We start from the raw sequence: 9,350 nt of genomic DNA, 5'->3' as shown, positions 1-9,350 counted from the left end.
TTTCGATCGGAAAGGATCCAACTTCCCGCGCGCGACCGGCGCAAGACTCTGATGGTTGGCCGGACAAAATCATTTTCCTTCCTCTATTGTATTTCGATGTTTCACACCTCCCTCGATTGTGCAAAAAAACATCCATGTATAGGTAACATAGATAACGGGGTTACCTACAATCAAGCCATGTAATTAGCGATCCGCTACCCATATAATGGAATCAACCAATTTAATCATTTTTTGCTGCCATAGTGATTTAGACATCCTTATGCACCTTCGTTCCGTGCACCATCTTATCGTTTCCGAATCATCGGTCATTGTTCCCAAACAATTTGGGACGTGTTCCACTTATCAATGGGTCGTTCAAAAGAAGTATACCCTCGCTGTTCCTTGTTATTAGCCACCAACGATCCTCGACCCTCCTCCCGTCGACCCCAAAACTTGGCAGCTATAATTGCCACCACCTTGCTAATTCCGCCCTGAACCAAAACCTAGAGGGGGGGGGGGGGGGGGTACCTAGAACTATGATTAATTGTGGGGTGGGTCCTCACTCCTGCCAACGGGAGAGGGAGGGAGACCGCGGCAAGGAGGAGACGTGGTCTAGCAGCTAGGGTTGGAGAACGCTTCGTTTCTCAAGACAGTATAGATATATGTAATTTTTCCCAAAGAAAACAGAGACAAAGGTCAGTCCCAATGTTTTTCTCTCCCTCAATATAACCAGAGAAACGAATACAACAAAAGCACTAGGGGGTCCCAGCACAGTGTCCATAGAGGAACAGCACAGCATGAGAAGCAAACATTCTCAACTATGGAGAGAACAAAACATAGGTGTGGTAATTCTTTAGACACGGGAACAGGTTTTCGCTGGCCAATACAACTTTTTACTTCAGTAGTGGAACTATCGGGAGGTATAGAAATCGCACATATATACATCAGATAGTTGTTCAACTTGTAAGATTACAATAGCTACAAATCCCACGTAAACACAGGTAGCTTATGAAATTCGAAGCAGTTGTATGCCAAAAAAGAAACTAATCTGATCATGTGGATAGATCACCGAATTTTAGTGACAACAAGACATCAACAGCTCCGCAATAAGGCGGTTCGCTCAACATCTTTCGCCAGAAGCATTTGATCAATTTTGTCAGTGAGTTGGCTCTAGGTCTAACCTCAGAATAACACTAGCTGTGTATTGGGTCCTTCAACCTCTGGGTATCCTTTAAACAATGGTAAGAAGCACATCAATTTAGTATGTACATCAGGATCCTCTCCATGCATTTGCATCATCGGAAGCACTACAGGCTTGTGTTTGTGAAGGGATACCGCCAAGGTCGCCATCCAAACTCATCTGTTGCACTTCAACAGATGATAATATTTTGATGCTCTTCACACAGCTCACAAACTCCCTGTTGACAAAGTTTTCCGAATCATGAGGGATTGAGGTGGGGCGGTTTAAGAAAGAGTTGCGGATAATACTTGATAGATGATAGTGGAAGGGAAGAACTTACTCCCATGGGTCATCTCCAACAAGGAGGATGTCGTTTTCATGATCAACATAGACTAGCTTCCAGTCCATTCTGTACGGATCTTCGAGCTGACCTTGAATACCAAACATGCATGCAAGATCATGCCGAAGTTCATCATAATTTGTATACCGTGTGATGTCGATTGATCTCCCCACAGATCCACGCTTTTGAACCTTCAAATCAAGATAGTTTGGCACATAACAAAAATTAATGCTACTCGTATAGGGAATTAAGAATAACTTGGGTGTGAATAATGATCTCAGGATGCTTCGATTGTTAGGTTAGGACTTTTACACATGCGACACTGGAACAGGAGTTAATGATGCTCCAGGACATAAGGATAATGTTTAGTCCTAGCAAAACAGGATAATCATGATCAAAATAGACATGGATATGGAGAAAATTTTACAAACACAACCTCCATGGAATGCTTCAAATTCAGATTATTAGTTTCTACCAATTGACCATTGGGTATTTAGGCTACATAATAGCCTCCCTGACCCTATTTAAATAGATTTCAATACCTTGCAGAGCTAAAGGATTTGCAAAGGAGTTGAAAAACAGCATGTTTTATGAATTTGCAGGGCTATATCCAAACCAACTAATACTAACAAAGAAAAACTTCAAGTATTTCTAAGCATCCCCAATCCAGAATCAAGTACGCATATTCAAGTTAAGAGGCACGTAGGATCAGTTGTGGTGCATTAAATATACTACTTCACAGGGTACTTCACAATTTTGAGAGTGCACGTGTAGGTATCCCGTGATAAACACTCTTATAAGTAAACAGTACCAACCTTAGTGAAAGTTCTCATCCGCTGTGTTTGATTATTCCACAACCCTTGGCTTGGCATTCCACCATCATTAACAGCAATATCACCTGAACATCCAGGCTTGAAGGATATGTCAGGCACACCAAATGACTGGGAACTGAATGCGGCAGAGGATAGCTCATTATCAACCTCCCTGTGATCCCTTTGCCCAGAAGGAAGATTGCAAATATCCTTTCCGGAACCCATCCCTCTTGACAACAGGGCATCCGGCATCAGTGAATCCACATTTTCCGCAATAAGAAAGTTATCCCTTGGGTCGACTTGAGCATTGCTGTCCAAACAAACTGGGGGAAAGGAAAAGCCTTCTCGTGGGCTCTCATCTAAACAAAAGGACGTGGCAGATGACGCATCCAGTTGATCTGAAACTGGGTATCGATTGGGTACTGGAATCGTTTCTTTGCTACTCTGCAGATCATTCTTGTTTCGGTTATCTGGCTTGCTTTGAATTTCCTGAAGTAAGTTATCAATATGTGGCGATGTTGTCATGTCAGTTAAGTTTCTGCTCCCTTGGTGTGTTCTGCTCAATGAATTCATTGGAGAAAGACGATTGGCAGATGGAGCAGTTGAGCTTGACGGATCCTCGCTCTCGGCAAGTGCCGAGTGAGACCTTGCAAGCTGCTGGGGCGTCAGAGATCCTGTGATGTTGTTTGAAGGTGTTTGATGTGATTGTTTGAACTGGACCATAGCATCAGAGCCGCTCAGCTGGTGTTGCAAAATCTGTTGCTGGAGATATTCCTGATTTTTCTGAGATAACTGTTGCATCAACTGGGACTGATGCTGCGGGTTCAGTTGAGATAACATATTTTGCTGCTGAATCTTTTGAAGCAGCTGCAGCTGCATTTCTGGTTGTGACAGTTGTTGTAACTGCTGTTGCTGACTCTGTAAAAGGGCCTGCTGATACTCTGCTGCTTGCTGGACCTGTGGTGCCTGGCCCAGAGCTGGCTGCTGCAAAGAAGACGCAGTTGGTAAACCTGGAAATCCCGGGCGCTGGGTAGGCGACTTTGGTAAACCCAACTGTTGTAGCTGGGAGGAAGACGGCTGGAAAATCTGGCTCAACATTTGTGCTTGCGAAACAGCCTGTCCACCTTGGGGCTGTTGTTCTCTCAGCTTATGCTGCTCCATTGACGGCATACTTGCAGCGGTCTTCAACTGCTGCTGTGGCTGTGACTGCTGCCTCTGGAGATGTTCTTGCTGCTGCTGTGGCAGTGACTGCTGACGTTGGAGATGTTCTTGCTGCTGCTGGAGATGAATGGCATTCTGCTGCAGCAATTGGGCTTGCTGTTGCTGAACCACAGAACTTTGCTGTGATTGCTGGACCTGCTGCTGTTGTTGTAGTTGGTGGGACTGCTGTTGATGTTGAGCCATTGCGGCGTGGTCCATTTTTGAGCCAACCTGTGAGTTAGGTAAACTAATATTTTGGCTTTGCATATTGAATCTTCTCATCAGGTCGTCATTGCCAGTGCCCATCCCATCCTGCATAGCCATTGCACTGGAGTTCAAGTACGGCGCCTGCACAGCTGGGGCACCAGCTGGTAGCATCTGAGGATTCTGCTGCATAGCCATCCATTGAACTAAGCTCAGGCCTGGAAATAATTGACTTTGGACATCTTTTAGGGCAAAGTCATCACCAAGCCATGGCATGGCTCTTTTGAAAGCACTATCAACCTCGCCTTCATCATCTGCAAAATATATTAAGTTTGCAAGTTATATATCTTCAGAAAAGTGCTTAAAACTGATCAAGAAGTTAACTTCAGCATATGTATTAAAAGCAAGAACTTCACATAATGACCATACAAGCAAGAGGAACCATATGATTGAAATATAAGTCAGTATGTTTATTCAACTTATATTTATAATTCAACGAATACTCCACACTTCTTGCTGTTAATTCATGAGTAGAGTTTATTATACACATGCAAGAAGTACCATATTCAGGAAAAGACCTTCCCATATTTATAGAACTTAAGTTTGCAATGTCCTAAATACCAGTTTATGAATGCAACAAAAATAGAATGATAACAGGATTAAAAGGCTGAAACGCCCAAAGGTTGAGATTACGAAAAACAAAAATGTACTGTTCCTAAACCATACTACCATACATAGAACTCAATAAGCAGAAGTATCTGCACCTGGCATTCCTGGCTGCTTAGGAAGTTTTGGCCTGAAAAATGGTGGTGGACAAATATAAAAAGGTGTGGCAACTGGTTCGATCTCCCATATCGAAACACGAGTGCGCCTCTCAGATGCAGTTGATTCATCCCAGCCAACCTATCTTGGAAAAAGGAGATCAAGTCAGGAGAAGCGCAAATATCATTTACGTTTGTTTGTATCAGATTATTGGTATCTATAATATTTGCTCAGTGTCAGGGTTGACTTGTGTAAATGTAAGCTGACTATTTGATGGAGATGTTTTCTTACTAAACACAGCTGGGTGATATGGGATATGAAAACGCTGCAGAACTGAAAATGAGACCAGCGGCACACCTGAAGGTTACGCCAATGAGAATTCTTCCACCGCACCGGATCCAAGTCACCAATACCCGTGATCGTGCCCATGTACCTTCGGACCCCCGAATCCTCAGTCTCAAACAGCATCCTGAACCGCATCCCGAGAGAAACTTGTGTATACAGAGCCTTGTTATATTTTGCTAAAGGGATGACAAATTCTGATGGGCTCGCCCTATCCAAAACAAATGTTATGAGTTTATTGTGCTGGATAGCAACAGTGTCTGCATGCGGGATATTAAGTAACAACTACACTACCTTGGATTGTAGAAAATAGTAAAAGGACTACTGTTTGCGGCGGCGTGGGCTGCTGCTGCTAGAATCCCAATGTGCATGCTGTCGCTCGATAAAACTGATGATGATAAAGCTGGCTGAGGTCTTGTAGCACGCCGTATGCCTAAGAGAAGCTGAGATTTCTCATCCCTGAAAAAGAAGCTTATTCCTTGTAAATAGTTTAAGAGCTCTGCCATTTAAACTCGGAATTTGATGACACTACCTTATAAACAGAACTGAATCACCAGCTAAAAGCCTTTTTGTACTGACAAAGACACTCCAACCAGTTGTCAAAAGGTGTCTCTTTGGTTGACCTGCATGTGCATGTGCAGAAAAGTAGAGGGATAAGTACACGATGTTGTTGATTGACCAACCAACATGTCCCAGTGCAAAGACTGCCTTAAAGTTCCAAGAAAAAGAACGCTAATAGGACATATCTGGCAAAAATGCAAACTGGTGACTAAGTCCATGAAAATCAACAGGAAAGTTTTCGAAATGAAATTGTGCCCACTAACTGTAGCACTAGAAAGCTACAATTTGTAAGTTCGGTTAAAATGTGAAATTTCAAAAAGATCGGGTTTGCACGGGATACTGTACCCACTAACTGTAAAAATATGGCTAAACATAAGTAGTTGCTCCACAACAATATGGCAGGTAACTGCTTATCAACTTTTATTTAACAATAAATGCATACATACCTCGAAAAATGTGTCGGAATTTCCATGGAATGTCATGAAGATCCTTGGCCATCAGCTCTTGAGCGGGTGGTTGCATCGTAAAGTCCTATCGAACATGTTACCCTGGTAAGGCAGGTACTTACTAAATCTGATAAATTCATACTTTAATCTAAGTTATTTCAAGGTTATGAGGTAATTATTCTTACTAGTGGTGGGAATATTTTTTCCGCCGCACGACGTGGCACCGAGAATCCACCATGAGTACTTGTGTCGCTCGCCGTCAGTGTCTTGCAAAAGAACTCCACCGGCTGCTTGTTTTGCTTCAGACCCAGTTCAGATGCCAGCATTGCGTCCCGGTCATACTGACATGCATATGCAGAGATGTTATGAGAATTTTCAAAGAGAACACATGGCACGGGAAATCAAGAAATCCGCTAACTTACTTTGTTAACAGGCTGAAGCGTCATCTGAGCATAAACTTCGTCCGTTTCAGAATCTGCCTGTGCAAACAAATATGTGTGCCCAATCAGGAAAACGGGAGGAGAAACAAAAGGCAAACTGTTACACTGCAACCCCAGTAGAAAAGGGGGGAAAATAAACACATACATGTAGGGTGAGGCTCAGAAGCTTGCAGATGAGCTTAGAAGGAAGAGACGGGTAATTGGGGATGATGTCCACCTCCTTGTGCATCGAAGCGGCGACCTGCCCAAGAAGGGGGACTTTCAGTAGGGCGCTCGAGAAGGGGAATTTTCAGAGACTAGTCATGATTTTCGGCATGTTTCCTGCAGTTGAGAGATAAATGACGCACCTGCTCGCTGTGGCCCTGTGGAAAGTAGACGACAAGGCTGCCCACCGGCGGCATCGCCACCAGAGGCCCGGAACAGGCATGCCACAGCTCCGAGTTGATGGCCTTCTTCTCCCCTGCTTCGCAAACGCGCGCCCAGTGGTTACTTACAGTGCATCCATCAGACGATTATAGTAGTACATGCTTATCTTGCAAACATTCATAGGAAGGTCATGCAGAAAAGTACAAATCTTGCGCAGGATGTAACAGAAATCAGTTGCAACCAACCGCTACAGCTGAGTCTGGGTGCACGGTGCATCAACAGCAATGGCCATGAATGAACTTAGCAAATGCAGAGATGCTTAAGCTGGTACTAGTACTAATTGGCGTGTATCCTTGAGGGGGATTAGAGTGTTCATTAATGAAGTAGTAGAGTGAGTAAGCATGGGCAGAGGAGGAGATTCGCACCCTCCGGCGGGCCGGGCGAGACGCCGGCCGATCCCTGGTCCTTCATCCCGGCGAGATCCCGATCCAAATCTGGCCTTCCGATACGCGAATATCCGCCTCCGCTTGTCGCTCCTCCGCCTTTTTATCAGCTGGCCCAGTAGCTCGGAGGGCGCACGGGCGCCTTTCCAGCTACGGCAGGCCGCACGAGGCGGCGGCGGCGAGTATAAAATCCGCGATCAGGCGAGGAGCGAGCCGCACGCCCGCCGCGTAAAGCGAGAGAGATTCTCCGCCGTCGCCCTGCAGCTCAGCCGCGGCGCCTCCGCGCATGCAGCACGCGGCCCCGGGCTAGCGCTGCTGGCCAGCTTCCGGCTCCCCCGAGCACCAGGTGCTCGTCGTCCTCCCGGCGGCGCGCGCTTGGGGGCTCCGGCGAAAGCGCGTGGGTGGGGGCGCGGGTGCTTTGGCACGGCCAGGAGGACACGGTTGTGGGAGGAGGGAGGCAGGCCACGAGCGGAGGCCGGGATGGGAAGCGAGGGGGGGGGGGGGGGAGGGGGGAGGCCAGTGGAGGGAGACAAGGGGGGTTTAAAAAATGGTGTGCGGGGCGCGGCGCGCGGGGCGGCGTGGTGGGGCGCTGGCGCCGCGGCAGCGGCAGGAGCGGACGAAGCGAAGCGAGAGAGGGAGATAGAAAAATCAGCCGCGGGTCGCCAGGACTGCTTGCGGGGGGAGGGAGGGAGGCGCGTGGCGGTGCGGACTGCGGGGAGAGACGACGGCGACGCGGTGCCGGTGGCGTGCGACGGCGACGGGCGGGGGCGTGGGGCTGGGCTTGTCGGTTTGCCCTCGCCCGTTGGGGGCAGCGCGCGCGGTCCCGGGGCTGGCGCGAGCGCGACGCGGCCCGTGTGTTTTCGGGGGCCGTCGCCGCCGCGTCCTGACGTGGTGGACGGCGGGTGCGCGGGCGCGGCAAGCCACTCTGCGGGGCGCGCACGACGGACGCGTGAGGCGTGGCGGTGCACGGAACGGGCGCCGGCGATGTAGGCAGGTGTGGTGTCACGAGTTCGTTTGTTTGTTTGCCTGCGCGGCGTATGTGTGCGTCGCCGGTGACGGAACACTCGGTATAACTAACGGCATCGGTCAGAGATGCGGTAACACAGCGGGGACAGTGGACGCCGCCGCGGGTACGGAGGCGTTGGGAAGGTTAACGGAGGGGAGAGGCCCGCGTGGCGCGCGATGGATGGAACGTGGACGGTGGCGGGGTGAGACGGTCCATCTTGCGTCCAGTCTTCGCTTCAGACCGGGCCCTGTTCTGTTCTGGCCGGCTCGGGTCGCACCATATGCCATACGCGGTTGGTGCACTAAAATTACTGTTATGGGATATAAGGATTCTATAAAAAAGAAGAACTTGCTCTCAGGCATGATAAGATATCTACACTAGTAGCACTAATCGGGCGAACGCTGGGTGTTCACAGCTCAGCCACCTAGAGCATCTCCAGCCGTTGGCCCCACAGAGACGCCTAAAATCACCGTCTGGGATGAGCCGGTGCAAAAACTCTGCCTGGGGTCGAGTTGGTCTCCAGCCGCCGATCCCAGGGCCGTCCCCAGGCGCGTTCAAAAAAATTTAAATATATAGCAAAGTTCAAAGTTCGGCGAACTTCGGCATATATTACATTTAAAAAGCGGGTTTTTATTATATATATAATTAAAAAAAGAACTGGCTAAAAGCAGAGTAGTAGTCGTCGTTGTCCGGCTTCTTCTCCTTGACGCGGCCGTCCCTAGTGGACCCCTGACCAGCGTCGCCTATGCGGGCTGGTGGCGGCGGCACGGCATCGTCGTCGTTGTCCTCGATGACGACGATTCCTCCCTCGTCGTGGCCCCGGCGACGCACTGGCGCTCCCTCGCCATCTTCAGGGAGTTCGCACGCGCCCATTCTAGGGCCGCGTCGTCGTCGATCTCGACGTCGGCGCCGTGCTCCGTCTTCACCGCGAGGAGGCCCGGCTCTGTCTTCACCGGCGCCAGGCCCGGTTTCGTCTTGGGCTTGACGAAGCGCGGAGGAGCCGACGAGGGGGCGCGTCGGCCGCCCTCATTGATGACAATGCCGGCGTTGCAAGTGCGCCGGCCGAGCGGCGTCTCTGCCGCGGGCTCGGCCTTGACGCCGAGCAGCGTCGGACGAGTGTGAGGAAGAGCGGGAGGAGGAGGAAGAAGAGGAGGCGCCGAACCTCCTGGGCAACCATTGCCCATCGCGTCAGCGGTGAGTCGTGGCCGTGGCGGCCGCCCTCGCCGGGGGGGTATGCCAACGGCGGGTCGTTGCCGCCCTCGAGGTACG

General features: G+C 49.3%; 1 protein-coding gene across 1 annotated transcript; it reads right to left on the bottom strand.

Annotated features, from left to right (window-relative positions):
* Positions 1-900: 900 nt before the first annotated feature.
* LOC125524502 (auxin response factor 16-like) lies at positions 901-7,890 on the bottom strand. The gene is made up of 13 exons (XM_048689543.2): positions 7,058-7,890; positions 6,614-6,726; positions 6,412-6,507; positions 6,249-6,305; positions 6,012-6,167; positions 5,827-5,911; positions 5,352-5,442; positions 5,114-5,278; positions 4,835-5,030; positions 4,480-4,618; positions 2,315-4,029; positions 1,500-1,690; positions 901-1,397 (listed from the first exon to the last, which is right to left on the bottom strand). The coding sequence occupies exons 1-13, from the start codon at positions 7,101-7,103 to the stop codon at positions 1,250-1,252; spliced, it is 3,198 nt and encodes a 1,065-aa protein (XP_048545500.2). The 5' UTR covers positions 7,104-7,890; the 3' UTR covers positions 901-1,249.
* Positions 7,891-9,350: the final 1,460 nt, after the last annotated feature.

Source organism: Triticum urartu, chromosome 7A, assembly GCF_056163025.1.
Source record: "Triticum urartu cultivar PI428250 chromosome 7A, HENAU_Tu73, whole genome shotgun sequence".
NCBI lineage: Eukaryota > Viridiplantae > Streptophyta > Magnoliopsida > Poales > Poaceae > Triticum > Triticum urartu.
This window is presented reverse-complemented; position numbering and strand designations above follow the sequence as displayed.